This window comes from Lactuca virosa, chromosome 2 (assembly GCF_052849685.1).
Source record: "Lactuca virosa cultivar CGN04683 chromosome 2, Lactuca_virosa_CGN04683_v6, whole genome shotgun sequence".
In the NCBI taxonomy this organism is placed as follows: Eukaryota; Viridiplantae; Streptophyta; class Magnoliopsida; order Asterales; family Asteraceae; genus Lactuca; species Lactuca virosa.
This window is the reverse complement of record NC_136427.1, coordinates 231,308,163-231,332,887: the sequence shown is the minus strand read 5'-3', so window position 1 is coordinate 231,332,887 and position 24,725 is coordinate 231,308,163. Positions and strand designations below refer to the sequence as shown.

General features: G+C 36.0%; 1 protein-coding gene across 1 annotated transcript; it reads right to left on the bottom strand.

Annotated features, from left to right (window-relative positions):
- Window positions 1-15,703: 15,703 nt before the first annotated feature.
- Window positions 15,704-18,491, bottom strand: LOC145160400 (Ypt/Rab-GAP domain of gyp1p superfamily protein). Its single transcript, XM_079079570.1, has 9 exons — window positions 18,239-18,491; window positions 17,716-17,903; window positions 17,238-17,433; window positions 16,984-17,154; window positions 16,786-16,902; window positions 16,517-16,714; window positions 16,367-16,426; window positions 16,148-16,246; window positions 15,704-16,043 (listed from the first exon to the last, which is right to left on the bottom strand). The coding sequence occupies exons 2-9, from the start codon at window positions 17,847-17,849 to the stop codon at window positions 15,945-15,947; spliced, it is 1,074 nt and encodes a 357-aa protein (XP_078935696.1). The 5' UTR covers window positions 17,850-17,903; window positions 18,239-18,491; the 3' UTR covers window positions 15,704-15,944.
- Window positions 18,492-24,725: the final 6,234 nt, after the last annotated feature.

The following is a 24,725-nucleotide window of genomic DNA, read 5'->3' as shown; positions in this document are numbered from 1 at the left end:
CACGGGGACACATTGTGAAAATTTGTCTAAAGTTAATCTTATACTTGTTTTTTATGCTATTATTATAAAGCATGTTGACAAAATTTTGATATCATATCATTCAAAATGTGGGTTTGAAACATAGATTTGTCATTAGTTACCAAGATGACTATTTTTCATTTTACAAACAAGGGCATTTTAGAAACTAAGGGTGCGTTTAGTTGCCGAAAAATGGGTCGTTTTCCGGAAAAAATTTCCAAGACAAATGAGAATTTTGAAAACGCGTTTAGTTCGTCTATTTTTCTAAATTTTTCACGGAAAATGAAAATTTTCCGTTTTCTAAAATTACAAAGAAGTTGGAAATTTTTGGAAAACTGATAATCATTGTTTTCCACATTTTTCTAATTTCAAAATTTTTCTAAAATATAAACACACACCCACTCCCACCCCATCCACCTCTACCTACCCCCACCTTAACACCCCCACCCCCCCACACACACATACATACCCACCCGCACACACACCCACCCGCACACACACACACACACCAACCCACAAACACACACACACATACATACCCACCCACACACACACACCCGCACACACACACACACCAACCCACAAACACACACACACACACATACATACCCACCCACACACACACATACACCCACAAACATACACACACACATACCCACCCACACACACACCCACCCACAAACACACACACACACATACATACCCACCAACGCACCCACACACACACAAACACACCCACACACATACCCACCCACACCCCCACAAACACACACCCGCACACACAAACCCACACCTACCCCCACCCCCACCCACACAGACACACACACCCACACACACACACAAACCCACACCTACCCCCACAAACACACACATACACACACACAAACACACACTCGCACCCCCACCCACCCAACACCACCACCACAATCACCGACCTACCATCACCATCACCACCACCACCACTAACCCGTCACTAGCACCATCACCACCGCTGTCGCCGCCATCACCACCACTGACACAATTGCCGCCGCCACCACCATCGCCTGTCATCACCACCACCGTCGCCGACCCGATACCGTCACTGCCCCCACCCACACCCTACCACTGCTACCGTTTTCTAAAAATGAAATCCGATAGAAAAATACACATCTAAACACGTTTTCTAATTTTCTAAAACTGAAAATGAAAAATGAATAAGTTTAACTAAACGCGTTTTCTAAATTTTTCAATGAAAAATGAAAACGGAAAACCAAAATCGAAAGGGGAAAACAAAAAACGGAAAATGAAAATTGTTTTTCCGTAACTAAACGCAACCTAAATATTTTAGGAAACATCCTAGGGCGTCATCACAGTAGAGTGAGTGGGCTTGTAATCTTTCATAAAAAAAACAGCTCATGGGTAAACCCTACAAGGACAACATGTAGCGGCCTTTTGATCTCACGCCTCGTTATCTGTTTTGTTCACTCATCATCGGTGATCAACATGATATTGCATGTCTCCGACATTCTTTCACCCAACTCAGGTGAATACGCTGCAACAGTAAACCCTTTTTATTTCTGATCCAAATACTTATGCAGGGGCGGAGGGAGTACAAGGGCCAGCAGGTGTTCAGCCCCCCTTATCCCTTTTAATTAGACTATAAGAATATGAATATTAATAGAAGGCTATAAGATTCTCCATAGTTTCATTTATTCATTTTACCCATTGCCACCCCCAATTAGAGTAGGCCCATAAATAGATATTTATAAAATACGATATTACCTCCATTTTATCTTTTACCAATTCACATTCCTCATATTTTCCAATAAGTCAAATATCCCCTTTATCTTTTACCAATTAATTTATTTACTTTTCTTTTCTTATACAAACTTCCTAAATAATCTTTATAAAATTAAAACTCACTCTATTCAAAACATAAACTAGAACCTTTATACCTAATTCATTATCATCGACAAATAACGCCTCCATCGACTACAAAACTCCAAGTTTCAACATCATTTTTGAACTTATTAAAAATTCTAATTTCAAAGTTTTATATTGCTATCTATATTTCACTAATAATTACATGTTAGTAAATATTATTGGTGTGACCTACTCACGTTATATTGATAATGTTAAGATGTTCTCTTTAGAATATATATTTATTATTAAGTTAGCTTTAGTTTTGATTGAAAATAAATATGTTTGTTATTAATTATTAATAATTTAGTTAGTATTTCCATCTTCTAAATTGTTCATATAAATTATGTTAATTATTAATTAAGACATAATAATATTGAAGTCGGTTAATATTGAACTTGAAATGAAAATAATATGAAAATTTTAAAATAAATAAATTTAGATTTTTTTATTTGTTCTATAATACATGAAAACGACTTATGGTCTTAAGATATACTAGCCACAAACGTGGTTTAAATATAAATTATATTTCATATTATATTATGATATAAGCCCACCCCCCCCTCCAATTCTGAAATCCTGGCTCCGCCCCTGTACTTATGGTAGTTCCTGATATCACCATTCAACGAAATTGCCAATGATTCGAGGGGTGGTCAAGAAAAATAGATTGAGCGGTGCATTGAGGGTGACAAGTTTGCGGGGTAGTAATGTGCGGGCTTCATATGCACCCGAAACACAATGTTGAGGATAGATTATAAATGTTGAAAAAAAGGAATGTCAATTTGGATTCAGGTGGATTATAAATGTTGAGAATGTGTATAGCCATGTGTAATTCCTCTACAACTCTACCAAATATGTTGGGGTAATGTGTGCATGGAAAAAAGTGTATAAAAACATTGTTGATGGTACAAACCATGCGTTAGGATTAACCATTTTGTCGAGGGAAGCATATACATCCATATAAAACGAGAACAATGATAATAAAAAAGGAAAAGTTCATATATGCCCTTATTAAATATCAAAATATCATATTTACCCAATCAAAAATCAAAATATCATATTTACCCTGCATAACTGTAACATCCTGTTTAAAATAGAATAATTAATATTAAACCCGGAACCCCGAGAAGTGACTTTTATTATTATTTATTATTATTATCGTCCAAAATCAAATAATAATTGGTGGGGTGTTGGTTTCGGGAAGCCACATGACAAGATCTGAATCTCTAGGGGTTAAAGTGTGATTGTGGGACTTAATTTGTAAAGATTTTCATAAGTCAAGGGCTGATTGGTAACATTTTGGACTTGAATTGTAAGGATTTCCGGAAGGAGGGGTTAAATGGTAATTTATGGATCTTAATTGAGAATAATTTGTAGAGGAGGGGTTATTTTGTAATTGTTGGACTTGTATTGAAAAGAATTATGAGAGCAAGGGTTTAAAGGGTACATTAAGGATTTGTTTTGAAAGAAAAGGGAGGAGAGGGACTATTTCCGTCAATATAGGTCATAGTATGTATGGGACGGGTATAAATGGTCCATTACTCATACCCTAACCCTAACAACACCATCTCCAGCCGCCACCTTCACCACCTTGTCTCTCCAGCCGTCACCCCTCCATAACCGCCGATGTGAGTCATCGGTCATCCAACCCATAGCTGTTTCCGCCGCCGACAAGGACCACAAACCGCGCCGTGTTCTGTCGCTGCTATGAATCGCCGAAGTTCGTTTGGAGATGTGAACGCCGATGTCAGAACGCCACCATCCTCCGGGCGCCAGTGATGTCGTGAACAGCAAGGGTTTTCGCCTGGGTCGTCGGAAACCGTGAGACGGAGCCGGTACCACTACTGTTGTTGTGTTATCCTTCCTCCGTGTTTTCTTCTTCCCCTCTCTATATTCTTCGTTCCTTGCCGTTGTTGCTGTCGATTCGAAGCACCCATCGACGTGGGGGAGTTCTGCCGCCAAGGGCCGCCGCGGCTGTCGTTTTCTTATGCTAATGTTGTCGCCACCCACTTCAGTGGGTGTTGGGTTTATTGTTTCGGGCAAGTATGTTTGTTATCTGCTGTCGTATGGTGGTGATCTTGTGTTGTGTGTGTGGGTTTCTGTCGAGTAAAGTTGTGAAGAACCACCATGGCAGCCGGCCATGGTGGCTGCTGCCGTTGCCAACCGCCACCAGGAGGGTGGCTGGGTCCGTTTGCAAGCGAGAAGGCATGTGGGTGTTTGTTTCTGTTGTAGTGTGTTCTCGTGAGTGTGTGTGTGTATTTGAATATCGTGTTGTAATTTTGTAATCCATTGGAATAGTAAAGAAAATCCGTTACCACCACCGTTAGGTGGTGGTTGCCGCCTCCTGCCGCCACCGGCCGCCGTGTCTGGTGGCGGTGTGCTTTGATTGCGTTTGGACCTCGTTTGGGGGATGTTTGGACAATGTGGGACCAATGAAACCCTAGTGGGCCAATGGAACCCTAATGGGCCAATAAGGCCCAATGTGACCTAAAATCCCAACCAATGGACTAATGGGCTAGTAGTGGGTTGGAAAACCTTAATTAGGGTTTGGAAAACCCTAATGGCATAAAACCCTAATTTTTGAGAATTAATCGGGACACACACGAGATTATTTAATAACTTGAAATATTAAATAATAATCATTGGCAAATTAGCCTAAGTCAATATTAGACTTAATGGATTAAGTCCTTAATGGGTTAAGTGAGAAACACTTAACCCTAATTGTCATTTTATGTGAAACCCTAATTTGACTTGGGCTTTGTGTTGGGCCTTTTATTGGGCTTTGGTAATTAGATTATTAATGGACCATCCAAGAATGATCATATAGACTAGAATATGTTGATGGGCTTTAGGGTAAGGCCCATATGAGGGGTTAGGCCCAATTTGGAAAATTGGGCCATAAATGGGCCATAGTTTGGGCCTTTATGGTTATGTAATATTGGGCCATGGGAATTAGATTGGAATAATTGGATGGGCCTTAAGGAAAGACCATGAAGAGGTCTGGGCCCAATTTGGAAGATTGGGCCATATGTTGGGCCTTGACCCATTATTGGACTTTTGGGCTTTTGTAGTGTGAGTTGGACCTTGGGCTTGGAACCCAATTATTAATTGGGTGTTGTTTGATGTTGACAGTTCAGGAACCTGTCAACCAGCAGCTGGAGTTTTATCTGCGGGACTTCAGCAATGCTAGGTGAGTTCTCTTCACTATATCAACAAGGTCTAAGGCACCAAGGCCGACCCTTTATGGATTGTATTCGGATTATTGCATGTTATGCATACTGATTTATATCCTGGTAGTTAGGATGGTGATATGCTATGCTTTAGTGACCTGTTAGGTCGATATCCTGGTTATAGGATTGTTGCTATGCTTTGTGATTTCTTAGATCGGTTTGACTGTTATATATATACATGCTAGTGTTATATGATGTCTATGTGCACATGATTGTCCTGGTTATAGGATGATGCTATGTTAGTGACCGGTTAGGTCTGTATCCCGGTTATTGGGATGTTGCTATGATTGGTGATCTGTTAGATCGGTTTGACTGTTATATGAAATGAGCTAGCGTATGATATTTATGTGCACATGTTTGTTTGATTGGGGGTTGGGTTGAGGCGGTCCTGCTTTGTGATGTAGGCCAACATACCCGACGAGCGATCCGGATAGGTTGTAGGCCCTGCGTGGCGGTCCAAACGTGTCGAAGGCTCGAAGAGCAGTCCAGATAGACTGAAGGCCTGTGAGGCAGTCCAGTCAGGCTGATGACTCATTATGCATGTTGTTCTGTATTTGTTATATGATATGGTTATATGTGTATGGCGTTGGTATTTTGGGGGTAACTCACTAAGCTTCGGGCTTACAGTTGTTGATTATGTTTCAGGTACATCAGATGATCGTAGGAAGGCAAAGGCGTGATCGTACATCTCCTCCTATTTCATGGTTTTATGAATTGGTTCTGGGAATACTCTGATGTTTAAACTATTTTGAAAACAAACTGTAATCACTCAATGGTTTTTAAATGCATTAAAAAGTTTTAAATTGGCTTGAATTTTTGGGATGTTACAATAACCTTTAATATATCATATTTACCCTTTATAAACTTCAAAACATCATATTTGCCCAAATTATATATTAAACATTTAAAAAAAATTAACCCATATGTTTATCAATTTACTATTATACCCCCTTCATAAATTTTCAATTCAACTTCAAACACCAATCTAAAAGAAAGTTGATTGAAGTATTTTTGGAATAAGAATAGTGGTTCTTTGTTTAAGATCTATCTGCATGTAATTCAACGATTTTGCTAGAGTGCTAAGTGTGAGGGAGAAAATTATAAAGTGGGTATTGAATTTGCTATTAAATCCCGTAAGACGTTAACAAGTACTCGATTTTAAGAATTGATTTGAGAAAGATTGAATTCACTATATATTAAGTTCACTAGGTGTGAGATCCGTGTACTACACGAGAATGGCCGTGATTAATCTTTTAGCCTGCAACCAATATCAAATCTGTTAAACATATAGCAGACGAAATAAAGGCAGCTCTAGGGTACTCTTTTGGAGAAGGGATGAACGCGCATATGTCAACAAGGAAGGGTCCTGGTGCAATTTTAGAAAAGAGAGAAAGAAGGGAAAATTTGTCTTTTCCTTTATCTTTTGTATCTCGAAGAACTGTGCAACAAAAAAGGATGACCAAACAAAACTGGTTCATTTCTGTATATGACTTTGCTGTTGTTCTATTCTATTGTTTTAATCTTTGTTTATCTTATCAATGCAATTTAGTGGATATTTGACTTTTATTTTAGATATTTGACTTGTATTATATCTAATTGTATCAAATGGTATTAATGACAGTTACAAAAACTCAAAACAAACCTATAAATTACAATTATTACATATTAGATAAATGCAAAGTACATTGATATTAATCAACTATGTTTCATAAGCAAATGCAAAGTACTCTGTCATATGAATTCAATTTCTTACTATTAGGACATGTTAAAATGAAGAAAAAATAATAATCAAGTACAATGTTATTTGTTCTATGATTGGAGAGAACTAATTTAATGAAAGTTCGATGCTATTCCTTGATATGACTACAGATACAGAAACAAACAAAAATTGTGATATTTGAGCTATGAATGCATGTACACAACAGAAACTGACAAATTCACAAATATGGTCAAAATGACAATTAAAAGGGATAAAATTATACATCATATTTTTGTTTCATTGGTCCAAATTTCGAACAATGAAAAAAAACAGTATTAATTTAACCAAAATGGAAAAAAGGGAAACATAATCATTGTGCCTAAAATAATCAAAATTTATAGTTTATCCAACAATACTAAAATTTGTTAATAATGAATAGTAGGCTGCTATTAGAAGAAAAAATAAAAATTATAATGTTATAATAAAGGCATTATAGTATAGAAAGTTTAAGAAAATAAACACATATAATTTGCAACAAAAGGATAATTATGTAATTTCAAACACAATACATCAATATAATTACAAAATATTTATTAATTATGCAATTATACTTTTTACACATTATGAAGTTTGATGTACTTTCTAAATCAGGCATAGTACTATAGAAATTTTAAGATAAATGAAAAGTAGGGTGCTATTAAATGAAAAGTAGGCTACGATTATACAACATAAATGGAACGATGATATAACTTTACATTATAAGAAAGTAGGTTGTTATTAAACGAAAGTAGGTTGTTATAAATGATAAGTAGGTCGTGATTTATGTCTTATTAGGAAAAAAGAACCGATTAGGTTAAATTTGAAATTACATGGACCATTTATGTAAAATTCGATATGATATGGGTATATTTGGTAATTCATTTACCTTGTATCAATACTTTAAGTCTGGTTCTTTGCTCTTATTTAGGTGTTGTTTGTTTTTTATCTGCAGATCTTCTTGACCTCTTTTGTGTGCGTCGCGCAGAGCCGCAGACCACACGCAGACATTAGACTTCACAGACTTTTGTTGTTTTTGAAGACTGCATACCTAAAAAGGTATGCACGTCCTCTTCTTGGCGCAGATGTGGACCAGAGAAAAAAAAACTTAGATTTATTCCAACTTTATCTATGATAAATAATTTGGAAAAAAAAGTTACAAACCTTAAAGAAAAAAGGTTTGACGACACAATCATGACCTTTGTGACAAATTTATAAATAAAAATTTAATTACAATAATGGTTGTTGGAGCTATTTATATAGATATGAAAAAAATCTTAATATTGTCCTACATTTTTTGTGCCAAATTTTATAAAACATTATTTAATGCATTATCATTTATTTTTTGAGAAAAATATTTATGGCCATTTTTTAACTGATTTAATTGAAAAAGAAAAATGAAATGTAACACCCATAAAAATCATGTCAATTTAAAACTTTTTAAAACATTTGGCCAATAATTAATACAAATTTGTTTTCAAAATAGTTTAAACATCAGAGTATCCCCAGAATCAAATCATAAAATATAAGGAGGTGTACGATCACGTTTTCGCCTTCCCGCGATCATCAAAAGTACCTGAAACATAATCAACAACTGTAAGCCCGAAGTTTAGTGAGTTCCCCCAAAATACCAACGCCATACATAATATAACCATATCATATAAACAAACAACATGCATAATGAGCCATCGGCCTAACTGGACCGCCTCACAGGCCATCAGTTTATCTGGACCGCTCTCCGAGCCATCGGCACGTCTGGACCGCCTCTCAGGGACTTCAGCCTATCCGGACCGCTCGCTAGGCCTTCGGCCTGACTAGTATGCCTAACCAGGTATGCAGTCTATCCGGTCCGCCCTGGGTATGTTGGCATGTGCACAAAGCATGACCGCCTCAACCCAAACCCCCAATCAAACAGTCATGTGCACATAAATATCATAAGCTAGCTAGCATGTACAAATAGTCATACAGATCTAACAGATCACTAACATGGCAACCATCCTATAACCAGGATACCGATCTAACCGATCACTAACATAGCAACCATCCTATAACCAGTATACCGATCTAACAGATCACTAACATAGCATAACCCTATAACCAGGATACCGATCTAACAGATCACTAGCATAGCAACCATCCTATAACCAGGATACAAATCATAAAGGGTCGGCCTTGGTGCCTTAGACTCTGTTGATATAGTGAGAAGAACTCACCTCATGATGTCGAACTGTAGTGATAAGATCAAACTCCCGAATCACAGCCACAAACTCAACCACCTATAGTTACCATTGGACCAAGTCCATCAGAATCCCTAAATTACCAAAATACCCTCAAAAGTCCAACTGGTCAACCCTTAGTCAGAGTCAAAGTCAACGGTCAAGGTCAACAGTCCATGTTGACCCAACTCGCCGAGTGTAGCTTACTGACTCGTCGAGTTCTTCCAGAACTCGAGAAACTGTGAAAACCATAATTGACTCGCCGAGTTTCCAAACAAGTCGCCGAGTCCATGCGGTGTCCAAATATCGGGAAAACCCTAACTAACTCGTCGAGTCAGTTTACTGACTCGCCTAGTCCCTGCAGAAACCATAAACGGCCAACCTTCATCTGACTCGTCGAGTTGACCATGAAACTCATCGAGTCCCTTCAGTCTATTTCTCATTCAGACGTTTTTAAGCTATTCCAACGCTCCAAATTATAGATCTAGCTTCCTAAGGCATAGTTACCACGTAAAGTTGCAAACTTTACGTGCATGCAAGGTCTTAATAGGCTTAAACACTAAAAACCAAGCCTAGAGTGAGGTTTAGGGCATGGAGAATGGCCAATACAAAATAAAGTTGATAGCTTTATGAATCTGGGACCTAGAGGAGTCCAGATCTGAGACCATGTCCTTGTGACAAGCTCAAACCCAAGAGTGACTCCATTAACCCCAAAAATGACCATAATGTCCATAGAAGAAGATCTAAGCATGAAAAGTTCAAGGTCTTAGCTTTATACCTCGGATTGGTTGCCAAAACGAACTAGATGACAGATACACTTCCTCCTTCTTGATCCAAGCTCCTCACTCTTCAAGTTTCCCTTCCAAAATCAACAAATAACACCTTTCAAGCTCTCAACACACACAATGGGGGTTTAGGATTCGATTTAGGGTTTCCTCTGGCTGAAATGACGATGAGGGAGGCTAGAAACGTCCCATAAGTTCTTTAAATAGGGTGCAAAACCCTAAATTTTAGGGTTTCCATGCACAGCCTCTACTCGTCGAGTCGGGGTCCTCCGACTCGTCGAGTAGGAGTCATAAATCACGCGGACTGAATAGGTTCGGCACGACGAGTTGGGGCATCCAACTCGTCGAGTTCCTTCATTAAAATGAATATAAAGTCTTTAAAACTATACCTGGGAGTCGGGATGTTACATGAAAATTTTAAAAATTTTCATTTAAAATCAAAGTTTATTTTCATTCATTTTATATGTTAAATACTTTTATCCCTAATTACAATGTTTAAGTATAACTTTGAAACCAAAGTTTGTTGGTTTTTATCAAATATATACATTAATTTTTACCACTTTATTTTCACTTTTTATATAATAATACATAAAAGTTGATCTACATTTGTTAATTATCTATAATAAAGTCATAAAATTATTGAAAAACTATTTTAAGTTTTTTTACAAAACCAGTTTAATTATATTTTAGTTTATCTTAACAGTCTGCAGATGTTAAAAAACTAACAGTCTTCTTATTTCAGACTGCAGATGTTTGGTCCACCTCTTCTACTGCGGATGTCTACAGATATGGTCCACAGACTGCAGACATTTTGCCTCACAAAAACAAACAGCACCTTAGTTTATTAATAATAATGTTTTTTCTTTTTTTTAAAAAAAATTATTATTAAGGCTACAAATCTATTTTCGATTTACAATAAAACATAAAGCACCATGAATAAAAAAAGATCATATAGTGTTGTGTCACCTTCTTAACTTAAATCAAACTAATAAAAAGTTATATTAACTTATTATTTAAAACTTGTAATTCAAAAGTTAACTATTTCAACAAAGATTACTCTTTTAGCTTTAAATATTTCCCTAGTTATACTTCTAACGTGTATTAAAACTTTGATAGTAAGATAATCAAAATAAATTAAATGGAATGATGTTATAACATTAAATTAAAGGAAATGTTACTAAATGAAAATAGGTTGCTATAATCTAGTTTATTGTTAATAAAAGGGTAATTATGTAAAATTATATAGTATGTCACTATGACTTTGAAAATTAGTAAATTTATAGAAACATACTTTCGATTTGACAGCAAACATACATATAATATGACATAATTAGGAAGTAGGATGCTATATTATACATATAAATTTAATAAAATGGTAATTATGTGAATTTCAGTTTTGATTCTGGAAGTATCAAATTAATGTCAACGAAATAAGAAACTAGGATGGTATTAAACGAAAGTAGGTTACTATAAACGTAATTTATTTTTAGTAAAAGGGTATTTAGCTAAATTTTGGTATCCATTTGTGTAAAATTAGATAGTATGTCGTTGTGACTTACAAAATTAATCAATGTACATTTCCCTTTCACGTAAAAAATCATACAAGGTGACATGAAACCCCCAACAAAAGTACATTGCTCTCACGGAAAAAACTATACAAGTGAAAGAAAACCAAACAATAAAATCAATGTTATCATTTCATGCAAAAAGATCATACATGTGACAAAAAAAACCAAAAAAATCTATTAACATAAATGATATTTGTTAAAAAAAATTAACAAAAATGGTCCTTGTATAAAAAAACAAATAAATGGTATGTGTTTAAAAAAATTAACAAAAATAGTCCCTTTTTTAAAGAAACATAAATAGTCCATGTTTAATCTTTCTATACTATAATGCCTTTATTATAGCATTATACTTTTCGTTTTTTTTTAGTCTAATAGCAATCTACTATTCATCAACATCCAATTACACTTCCAGTACAGTCAAACGTGCATTGCATCAGTTTTATATATTTTTAGTTGAGTTAAACAACTAATATCAATAACCTTAATCATATATATATATATATATATATATATATATATATATATATATATATACAACAACAAAACTATGAGAAGATAGATATTATAGGATTTTTTTTTTCTCTGAAGCAATTTATCAAACATATACAATGCACCATATGACATATTAGCAATGTAGAAGTAAACGTGTATTTGTAGTTCTACTGTACAACATACTTAATTACTGTGTCAATATGATTATATGATGCTATGTATAAAAAGGACTTAAGAAAACAAAAATGGATGGATAATGAGTTGAAGTAGAATCGCAATACACCAAATAAATTACACCGCATCTTCTGAAACAAAAAATAAGTTGAATTACATACTTGGTGTAGTTATTGTGTCGTCTGAATGTGATATCAGGAATTCAACTTCAAAAGAAAGAATCGACTAACTGTCATGAAGGAATGTTGTTTATCAATTGGAGTTCAGTTCTTTGTATGATTCAAAAATTGGCGTGAGTAAATAGATGGTCAATTGAAATACCATATAAGAAAATTTTCATAAATTAGGAAATGATTTACAATTTGTTGTGATTTTAGGGACGATAAAATGAAGTTTTAATGAGGGAACGGATCATGCATAGTAATGTTATATCCCCTAGATCTTCGGATGTAGTCTTTAAAAGAATTAGTTTTACCATACAAAAAGGTTTAGCGGCGCAGCTTGTTGCCCGTTTGCCATCTCACTCATTGTACGATGATAATTAAATGAGGGAATTGAAGCAACTAAAATTAACATTTAATTGTTGTGGAAAATATTTAAATGACTTGAGGTATATTAGCAAAAGAAACGGAAAGATATCATATATGTAGTTTAATTTACGGATTTATTAATGGAATGAATACATTAATTAAATTAAAATAAATACAAATAATTCAAATAAACTACAAAATGGCATGCAGCTTTTATTTTAATCAAAATTACCACAATATTACATGTGTCATAGTGAAGGAGATAGTGACATGTGGGAGGAATGATTTTTATTTATTAGGATTGATTACTTCTGAGTAGAATTTAACACAACCAAAATTCAAAGCAAGAGAGTTGCATATATAACTTTGATTGCTCGAATTATTTTGAGATGCTTCACAAACACATTGAGCACTTTTGGGTTTGTTCCAAAAATATTTCAATTTTTTAGATGAGATTTTGAAGTTCAATCAATCAATGAATGTTGGAGAATTTATGAAGAGTATAATAATCCATTACTAAAACTAAATATTTAAATTTATTATAAAATGTTTAAAATGGATAAATATGATATTTTGAGGTTTATGAATGGTAAATATGATATTTAGATTCTTGGTCGGATAAATATGATATTTTGAAGTTTTTGAAGGATAAATAATTAAATATGATATTTAGATTTTTGATTGGTAAATATGATATTTTAATGTTTAACAAGGGCATATACAGAATTCTCTAAAAAAACATAATAATAAATGCCACTAACACTTAGAGGGGAGAGAGGACATGTCCATAAATTTGAATTAAAAAAGATCAAACATCCAATTAACTACATGCTAGTAATGACATGACACTAACATTTGAAATGAACTGCAATTGATTGACAAGAATTAAGCGACTAAAAATTGTCATTCCTAATAGTTGGCTAGGTGGCACGATAGCTAGAGGAGGAGACGTAGTCATGAGGTGGTCACCGATCAAGTCACATTTGAGGAGGGTTTGGTGGGTCCGAAAATCAGTCACGTTTTAAGGAGCGGGCTTGCATGAATGATGGAAGGGGAGAGCATGGACGAGTGACACTAGCAACGTGTTCGTACTTTTCAGACAATACATTGATCATGTAGGTTACAATTCTTTTTAGGGACACTAGCATCAATGGTGTCAAAGAGATTGATTAGTCATGGTTTTGATACGTTTGCCGTACTTTAGGATGGAGAAGTCCGCAATTACAATGTTGCACTGTTTGTTTGTCAAGTTGGATGGTTTTTGCTTTTTTGTTGTCTTGTAAGAGATGTTCCAGGCTCGTTCATATTGCCCAAGCTATGAGTCCTTTCTTGAGGATAATCCAAATGAGTGATTTGGAGATAGTGCTTGCTGTAAATCCATAGACTGACAATAGAATCAAGTTTAATTTGTTTGGGCTCATCATGATTGCATGGAGATGTGCCTAGTGCCACCAAGGCATCAATGTGACCAAGCACATTGAACCTCATGCATTAAGTCTCAAACAATTAATGTCATGCATCATAGTTAAGTTTGTCAAATTCAAAAGTGAGTCGGATGAAGGTTTTGATGCTTGTAATTCTACATGGTTTCCCCGATGATTCTACATGCTATGGGTGTGAGAGGTAGAGAGGAGAGTATGATGCTTAAGGTTTAGGTCGTGAGAGAGAGAAAAGGAGGTGAGAAAAGATGGATAGGGTTTGCACCCTGAGGTGAGAGATGAGGGCTAGGATTTTGCTAATATACCATGTAGAAGTTTTATTTTTTCCACGAATAATCCTTCAAAAACTTGTACAAGTACAAAATAATACAAGACCCAATCTAGAGCACGTGTTATGAAAAAAATTTCTAAACAAATTATGATAGTTTTCTCATCATATACTATAATATAATGACCATTCCCTTCATATGTGCAGCAGGCAGCAGGTTCTCAAGGAAGCCCGCATTCAGAAAACTTTAAATTCTTCTAATCACCTTTTTCTTGATGTACAAAAATCCTCTCCATTTGAGGTAATACATATTCTGTTTGAAAATTATATTTATTGTTGTTATTTAATTTCCCATGTCAGCAAGTGTGACATATTTGTTAAATTTGCTATTTATTACCACGAAATAAAATAGGGATAATGACTTAAAAGGGTAATATATTTTTCGATTAGTACATATTTTGTCACTGAGTTTTTTTTTCGTCCACATTTACCCTTTCAACTTGTTAAACTGTACACATTCAGTCATTATGAACGGTTACTTCAGGTTAGCCGAGAAAAATGACTTAATAGGGTAATATATTTCTCATTTTGTACACATTTAGTCCTTAATATTTTTGTACACATTCAGTCCTTAATATTTGTGTACACATTTAGTCCTTAATATTTTTTTTTTCAAAATAAGTCATTTTTGTTTTTGTACTCATTTAATACTTATGAATGTGGGACAATCATTATGAAGTGTGTGAGGTTGTTGATGTTTATGTGTAGCGTCTCATTTTCACAACCAAATATTTTCATTTTTAAATAAGGCAAAAGTTCCTAATTATAAATCCATTATTAAGAAAAAAAAACGTTTATTCCAAAATATATTTATCGAAAATCAGAATAATATAAGAAACGCGGAATCCTCAATACTATTGATGAGTGTGTACAGTCATGCATTCGTCTTCCCACGATCAACGATAGAACCTGAAAACATAAACAATTGGGTAAGCACAAAGTTTAGTGAGTATCCCACAAAATACCCGATACAACAAACATATTATCGTTCATAAGTACTGAATGAGTAAAAAAACAAAAATAACTTATTTTGCAACAAAAAAATATTAAGGACTAAATGTGTACAAAAGTATTAAGGACTAAACGTATACAAAGTGAGAAATATATTACCCTATTAAGTCATTTTTACCGGCTAACCTGGAATAGCCGGTCATAAGGACTAAATGTGTACAGTTTAACAAGTTGAAGGTGTAAATGTGGACGAAAAAAAAAGTCAGCGACTAAATGTGTACAAATCAAATAATATATTACCCTTTTAAGTCATTATCCCAAATAAAATATATACAGTCTTGACGTTTTATCTTCTTTTCACCATTTAGTACGAAAAATGTCATCTAAGCTGAAAGCTTCACTTGCAAACATGAAAAATACCACTCAAAATGCAATGATGTCTCAAACGACACTATCAACATTTCAAGATTCTAATGCCTTAGTTACAAAGAAAAAATTGGTGTAGATAATGATCCTCAGAAAGATCATATACGCATATTTACAAAATAATATGTATGCAGTATGCACTGTTTTTGTTACTCAAGCCAGCTGCAGCTGTTTTTGCTTCGACTTAGATTCTGCTACCTTCCCATGTATCTTCTCATACTCCAGTTTAAGTTCCTCCAAACGCTTGGATACCTTAAAACATCACAAATATGAAACACATTATATATAAATGCTCCATGAACAAAAAACACAACATGTAATGTAATGTAAACAAGAAAAGTCAATATTTTAACTACCTTAAATGAGTAGGCCATTGGAAGCAATGTATCAGGATTCATTGCATCATCAGGGAAGTTACGAAGAGCATGTATAAGCTTCTCAAACGGTAATTTCACCTACACAAATAATAACACCATCTTTATATTTTAGTCAAAATAAAATATATATATATATATATATATATATATATATATATATATATATATTATTTTCCACCAAATTTCAAAGCCACGCACCAAGTCATCATGGCAATATTTGAGCAGAGCTAGGCCAACTTTGAAAACAATCTTAACACCCTGAACATACAAAAGCCGGTTACTTTTTTCCAAAGAAAATTGAATAATCTTTATTTACATGTATATATATGCATGTTGTATGCCACTAACCTCATAAAGAAAAACATCCCAAATTCGAAGAGCCAGATGAAAGGGGAAAGAATAGGAGAAAACAGTAATAAACCACTGGCTTCCATACATGCTTGGATTTATCATTTCTTCTGTGAAGTGCTCCCCTAACTTGGGCATGTACTCCCTCATCAAACGGTCAAACTGAAACAAATATTGTTGAACCAGTGGCAATCCCTCCTGCACCAGAAAACTTAATTATTTAAAAGTTAAAACCCAAAAATAAATTTGTTGGTAAGGTAAAAAGTTACCAAATATAATCCTTCCATTGGAGCATGAACTGCTCCTTTCAGTAATGCCACCACCAGCCAAAATGCATCTTCTTCACTCATGTAAAGCAGCAAGAGACCAGCTAAATATCCCATTCCCTGTAGTGAGTGTGTGTTGAGTCTTGTTAAAAAAGGTCAAAAATGTAATGTGAATTACTGAATTATATTGTATTTATTTACCTGTACATATCCAACCTCCCTGTCATATACAGAGTAGGCCTTTAAAACATTGTAAAGTGATCTTTGACCAGGTCCATGTCGTTGCTGGTAGAACACATGTGATGGAAAAGTGCGTGAAATATCCCGTATTATATCTAGCTCGGAAGCTGATGTCTCATATATCACCAGTTGCTGCAACAAAAGAAAATAATTTTCACTTATAGTCTTTCATTTATTTGTAAATTGTAACAAGAAAAATGAAGAATTGGGAATACCTCATAAACACCAGGGTTCATGAGCAAGAGGTCCCGGCTTCCAGAAATCAATTGCCAGACAAGACCTCTCAAACAATCAGGAATTCCTTTCCGTATACGCCGTTTAACAACATGTCCTCTCCTTCTTACATAATGCTTCCAATCACTACCTCCAACACCAATCATTTTCCTCCATTTTCTAAGTATTTTCTGTTCCCTGTTTAATTGCTTCATTCATTTAATTACAGCATAAAAGAGAGATCACTCACTCACTCCTGCTTGATTTTAGAGGTCTACATTACTTTTTGACTTCAAGAGTTTGAGTAGAAATTGATAAATATGTAGTAGATTGTAGATGTAATAACATTGTGGTACACTAGCACCTAATCATCATCAAACAATCAAAAAGACCCAATGGAGTTGACATAACAGTAAATCAGTATCGGTAGATTAATTTGATCTACTAGAAATCAATGGTTATAACATAAACCTGCATTACCTCTGATACTCCAAAGCCGACTTGTTTCTAGATGGCCCATCAGGCGAGTTATGTTCCTGTTTTACAAACCCGAATCTGTCTACTCTTCCTGAAGCTGGTACTTGCACACTCTCATCCACTCTTTTCTTCTCCATATTTTAACTCGATGACCACCACCACAGCAACATTTCCCTAATGCGCTGGATGCCCTAATCACACAAAAACCTTCATAAACACAAAATATTGCATTCCAGAGCTTAAATGAATTCTTAAGAATCCTACGACATAATTATCTTTCTCATGGCAACCAATCAAAATTGTCAAACCATTGGTGACAGCAAATGTCAGTTATTTCCGAAATTATAATAAAAATAAAAAGTGACACCCAATTTATATACCTTATGTACAAATCAAAACGAGAACTCGTAAGTTGCTCGCGATAATGTTGAAGGATATAGAAGCATTTGATTTACTTACCGATACACATGGATGTAAAGTTCGATCTCAAAATTTTAGGGACAATAATTGGAATGAAACTTCATACCTGTGTGATCTACGGAGTTGTTCCCTGATCCAGCTTTCTATAAAAATCTAACACGTTCCGATCGAAATTTATTGATAAGTATTCTGAATTTTTCATGGAACAAAAGTTGATATGCGATTGGGTTGTGTTTTCTTCTTCCAGAATCCAGACGGTAACTTGACGGAAAGTATATGCGTGGAGAAATAAATCGCCTGCACTGCAGAAAGTTGTGCTTCTTCTGATCTCATCCGTCGATTTTCATCCAAGGGCACTCCTCAATATAAAGAGGCTTAAGGAAAGGAGTCGGCCAAACCAAGTTCACATTTCAATTTTTCTTTTTGTCATCTCAATTTTCCCCTTTATTTTCCCTTCGGTCACACTTCATTTCCTTTTATTTTTTTTAGTTAAAATAGCAATATTATTTTTAAAATACCATAGTTTAATAATAAAATAAAGTTAACAAAAAGGTAATTAATAAACATAAAAATTAATAAAAAATATAAATATTTTTTAATTGAATTCAAGCTGAAACGAAAAACAAAATAGACATTAATTTTATTATTTTATTAACAAAAAGGATTATACTGATTATATAATTTTAATTTAATCAGATATCAAAGGCATATAATTTCTTTTTCATATAATCCATATTGTGACAAGATGACAAATCATCATGATTTTTTCAGAAAATATCTAATATTTATTTGTGTATTTAGGTAATTATTTCTATAACTTTCAATAATGTTATTTTTTTTCTATGAAAAAAGAAAAAGAACCATAATTAGTTAGAGAGGAAGGTCATTATTTCCAACTCATATGTTACAATTTTTCTTTATGTTTTCATCTCTTTCGTCGCACAATATATGAAAATTCTTATTTTTCATCTCTCTTAACTCATATATATATATATATATATATATATATATATATATATATGAACTAAATAAAAAAACATACAAAACTAATTCGTAAACTATAAATTTAATACAAAATAAAACAAAAGATTGATAGGTTTGTTACTAATATTAAATTCATACAATTTATAAAAAAAATGTTTGTATGTGTGTGTTAAAAAGAAAAAGAGGAGAGAGAGAGAGAGAGAGAGAGAGAGAGAGAGAGAGAGAGAGAGAGAGAGAGAGAGAGAGAGAGAGAGATGTTCACGGATTAACTAACCCGCTTGGCTTTACTCGAGTGGCACTGGTTGGCTTCACTTTATCGGTACCATATGGTCGTTGGATTCATTTTCATGGCGGTACCATCGCCCATCTACCCCGCCAACATAACGATATCGTCCATCCGAAGGTCGTCAACAATTTTCAACGTTGGCACCTCCTTTTGCATTAAGAGTCTATGTCAAATATGCAAGCTATATATTTTGAAATATTTTGGATTCATTATATAATATCATAGCTATTGGTTGGTAACATTGAAGATGAGAAAATGAGAGAGAGAGAGAGTGTGTGTGTGTGGTGAATATGTTGGATTTATATGCTCAAGAATCATTATTGAATGATATTTAATAACATATGATTCTATAGGGTTACACATTTATCAAGTTACTACTAATTGATCATTTATTAATAATTTGGTTATTAATAAATATAATGAACACTTGTATTTAATTGGGAAATTATTATTTTATGAAAATAACATTTTACTAATTGGGAAATTATTATTTATGGAAATAATATTTATTGGATAAATAACAACTTATAAAATATGTCATAAAGTATGATTTTATAAGTTATGTATATATCTTGTTATACTAGTTAGAGTTTATTTATATAAAAAGTAGTTTTATATAAAAGAAATATATACATATAAGTACTACTATTTATATATTACACATCTTAGAGATGATTTATACAAAAGACGGTCTTTTATATAAAAATAACTATATATAAATAAAATTTTGTTAAATTATGTAAATAACTATTAATATTTTACGCCCCTATAAAACTTTTCTCTTGTTGAGTTTCAAGAGATACTAACATTTGATGGTTATAATTTCTATAATTGATATAATATATTGAGGTTCTTCTTTAAGGATAAATAGAAATTATATATATATTAAAAGATCTCATGACATATTTATTGTGATCATGATGTTTTGATGGAAGCATTATTGTGATGATGTTGATGTATCTCACATCATACTGGAGTATTTGACATTGTCTTATAGAAAGTTTTGGATGATTATGAAACACATTAGATGTCTCATTAAATAAAGCAGATATTCATTATAGACAGTAAAACGTGCTTCAAACTTGTTCAAACATTGAATAAAAGGAAGATCTAAGAGATTGTGTACTCTAATAGACCTATAGTGTAACATCGCAAAAATCACAACAAAAATTAACTTTTCAAAAACAACAATTCAATATATAATGTTTACAAAACCATTGTTTCAAAAGTGTTTTCTCGGAACTCAGAGTGTTCCAAACAATCCAGATAACATAAAACCGAAGGATATGCATGATTACGCCTTCGCTTTGCCACGGTCCTCAGAAGTACCTGAAACAAAACTAAAACTGTAAACCAACGCTTAGTGAGTTTCCCCCAAAGTACCACCACATAACATAACAAACAACAACATGCATACAAAGCCTTCAACATGACTGTACTGCCTCACCGGTCCTTCGGCCTATCTGGACCGCTCTCTGGGTGTAACATCCCAAAATTTCGATCCAATTTAAAACTTTTGGATTCATTTGAAACCATTCAATTATTACAATTTGTTTTCAAAATATTTTATACATCAGAGTTCCCAGAAATCATAATCGTAAGTCGAGGAAGTGTACGGTCACGCCTTCGCCTACCCGCGGACATCCGCCGAACCTGAAACAATAAACTGAAACTGTAAGCCCGAAAGCTTAGTAAGTTACCCCCAAAATACCAACCTCATATAACCATATTCATATCATATCAACAAATACAGAACAACCATGTATCTCGAGTATACAGTGTGACTGGTCCGCCCGCACCGGCCTTCAGTCCACCCGGTCCACTCTCTGAGTCTACAATATGATTGGACCGCCCGCACCGGGCCTAAAGTCCATCTGGATCTATCCCGAGCCTTCGGTATGACTGGACCGCCATACGGGCCTACAGTCTATCTGGACCGCTCGTAGGGTATGTTGGCCTTCAGTACAAAGCAGGACCGCCTCAACCCAAACATCAAGCAAATAACCACGTGCACATATAACAGGTAATCACATAACAGTCCATAGACAAACAAACCAATCTAGCAGATCATATAGTATAGCAACATCCAAATCAGGATACCGACCTAACCGGTCACTATCATAGCATCATCCTATATACCAGGATATCGAACCTAACCAGGTCACTAAACATAATACCGTCCTAATTACCAGGACGCCGATCTAACAGATCAATAAACATATCAAAAATCCTATAACCAGGATATCGACCTAACCGGTCACTAACATAGCATATCACCATCCTAACTACCAGGATGTAAATCAGTAAGCATATCATGCAATAATCCAAATACAAACCATAAAGGGCCGGCATTGGTGCCTTAGACCCTATTGATATAGGGAGGATAACTCACCTTGCAATGTCGGACTGAACCACGAAAACACGCTCCCGAAACACTGCCCCAACCTCCAACACCTATAACCATCAATGATCCAATCATAAATACCCGCTTACCAATTATCCTCAAAAGTCAAAATGTTCAACCCTTGGTCAAATTCAAAGTCAACTATCAAGGTCAACAGTCCATGTTGACCTCAACTCACCGAGTATCTTTAGCTACTCGCCGAGTTCCTTGCATAACTTGCCAACTCGCCGAGTCACCATGTCACTTGCCGAGTCCAAGGCAATCTTCATCGGACTCGCCGAGTTGTTCATCCAACCCGTCGAGTTCATTACCATCTTCATATGACTCGCCGAGTCTACCATGCGACTCGTCGAGTCCCTTCAGTACTTCATCCATACATATGCTTTTTAAGCCATGCTAAGACTCCATACTGCAGATCCAACTTCCCAAGGCATGCTTATCACGTAAAGTTGCAAACTTTACGTGCATGCAAGGCTCTAATGACTCATAATGCCAAATCCAAGCTTGAAATGGGGTTTTACACTCAATGAGGGGTTCATACTTGCCAAAGCTGATAGCTTTATGGACTTACAAATCAAAGAGAGTTCAGATCTGAAGTTACAACTTCAGATCTGACCTCATACCCAAAAATAGCTTCATAACCAAACCAAGAAGCCCTAATTTCATCCAAAGAGATCTAGAATGAAATGGAGTTGGGATAACAGCTTAATACCTTCCCACAAGATGCCAACTGAAGTAGATCTTGATCCCCACGAATTCCTTGCTTCAATCCACATGTTTCCCCCAAGCTCTTCTCACCAAGAATCCTCTTCCAAAGCTTGAAACACACAATGGGGCACACACACACGTATTAGGGTTTGCTAAGCTCTCAAGGGACTGTAAAGAGGCTGAAGGTGGCTTATGATTCTTTAAATAGGGTGCCAAACCCCGAAAATTAGGGTTTTACCTTCCAGCTCCAACTCGTCGAGTCACTCTTCCGACTCGGCCAGTTGGTCACTTAACACGTGGTCCAAACCCGCTGCTACTCGACGAGTCAGGCAACCAACTCGTCGAGTAGACCTTGAATTCATGATAATTCATAACCATATATTGGTATTCGAGAATCGGGGCGTTACAATTCTCCCCCACTTGGACTAGACTTCGTCCTCGAAGTCTGCTGCGGTGAACATCCTCGGATAGTGCTCCCGCATCTCTGCCTCCGGCTCCCACGTTCACTCGGACCCTCTTTAGTGCTCCCATTGTACCCTTACCAAAGGTACCTCCTTGTCCCGCAGAACCTTCACCCCTCTCTCCAGAATGGCCACAGGCCTCTCCACATAATCCAGGCGCTCACCGACCTGAATGTCATCCAACGATACTACCGCGTCCTAATCCATGATACACTTTCGCAACTGCGAAACGTGAAAGATGATGCAAAACCCAACCGAACCTTTTAGAAAGGTCTAACCTACAAGCCACTTTGCCAACTGACCAATTCCTGATGATCCAACGTATCGGAAACCCAACTTTCCCTCTTCCCGAGGCGAACCCTTTGTGCTGTCAGGACAATTGTCCCTCATCATCATACAAAATCAATCCACTAAAACACGAACACTCATACCTGGCCCAACCAGCCTCGGCCTAGAATACCAAACGTATCAGGTCCAGTCAATCACAGGGCCCGGTCATCCCTAGGATGGAATACCCTAGATTGGAATACCTCTATGAACATAACCCGAGTCTACTCATAACTTGAGACCCAAGGATCTATCCTTGCGTCTCATCCACCCTCCTCAGTTTCGTCACGACCGAGTGCAACTCCCCCGAATATTCAACAATACGTCCAATCCGAACGCGCTCCTACCGCAAAAAATCCAACACAATCTCTATGCCCACCGCCTATGATTGGAATACCCTCACGTGGTCCTCAACATAGGTCTGGATTGCCTCTGAGCCCACAACATGAGTCTGGTATGCCCTCCTCGGCCCTCGGCTCATGACTGGAATGCTCCCGATGACCGATCGACACTACTGTCGTCACCTTAGATGCCCAACACTCCGACCCTGCAGATATCCACTTTCCTCTGCCATTCGAAGGTCTAATCGACGCTCCTCTCATCGACGAGCAACATAACGATACAAAAACTACTACTACACATGAATCCCAAGTCATAAACCCATTTCAACTCTTCTTGCTGCCATATGACGTTTCTCAAGCGAAGTTGAAACCTCCTTGGTCCCAACTTGTCTGTCCACTACCCGATCATAGGACACCTCATCAATTACTGAACCAAAAGACACATACACACAGCAGTCTCACGTGTCTCTCGAAAAGAATCTGACTGGTTGGACTTGCTTCCACGCCCTGCCAACATAATGAACGCTACATGACCTACGTCAGCCTCACATCCTACCTGGTCTTCAGTGACCCATCTTTTCCTTACTTCAGACACGCTATGGCCCTTTCGCAGATGAACCAACCCAAGGAACACCACAATAACTCAAACCATCATCACCATACCTACCACTACCGGCCAACCAGTACGACACTCATATCTAACCCATATCACCCCCTTCGGGTTGGAATACCAACATGTCTAATCAATTCAACTATTGAGTTGAAATTCTCAGGGTTTGTTGGCCTACCGTCTCAAACCCACCGCTCCCTTCGAGCCTCCGTGCCTACGACTTACAGTCGGCCCGCACCGGGTATCTTGGCCTACTGCATAGAGCAGGACCGCCTCAACCCAACCAAATGCCATAGACGATCATGAGAAAGATCTAACCCGGTTCCCAAAACCTGAATGACAGGATATTCTAATCCCAAACCTTCCCAAAACTGACTAATACCCATTCGGATCCACTCTCAGTCCCTAACTGGAGTATTACCCGATCCAAGAAGATGAAACCTCGGAGGCACTCCGAACTGATGGGATCACC

What these genes read in the sequence shown, in the direction of transcription:
- LOC145160400 (XM_079079570.1), bottom strand. Translation starts at nt 17,849, where the DNA reads ATGGAGAAGAAAAGAGTGGATGAGAGTGTGCAAGTACCAGCTTCAGGA. An exon ending in TCGGCTTTGGAGTATCAGAG is followed by an intron (nt 17,434 to 17,715) that starts GTAATGCAGGTT and finishes GCAATTAAACAG; the next exon opens with GGAACAGAAAATACTTAGAA. An exon ending in CAATGGAAGGATTATATTTG is followed by an intron (nt 16,715 to 16,785) that starts GTAACTTTTTAC and finishes TTTCTGGTGCAG; the next exon opens with GAGGGATTGCCACTGGTTCA.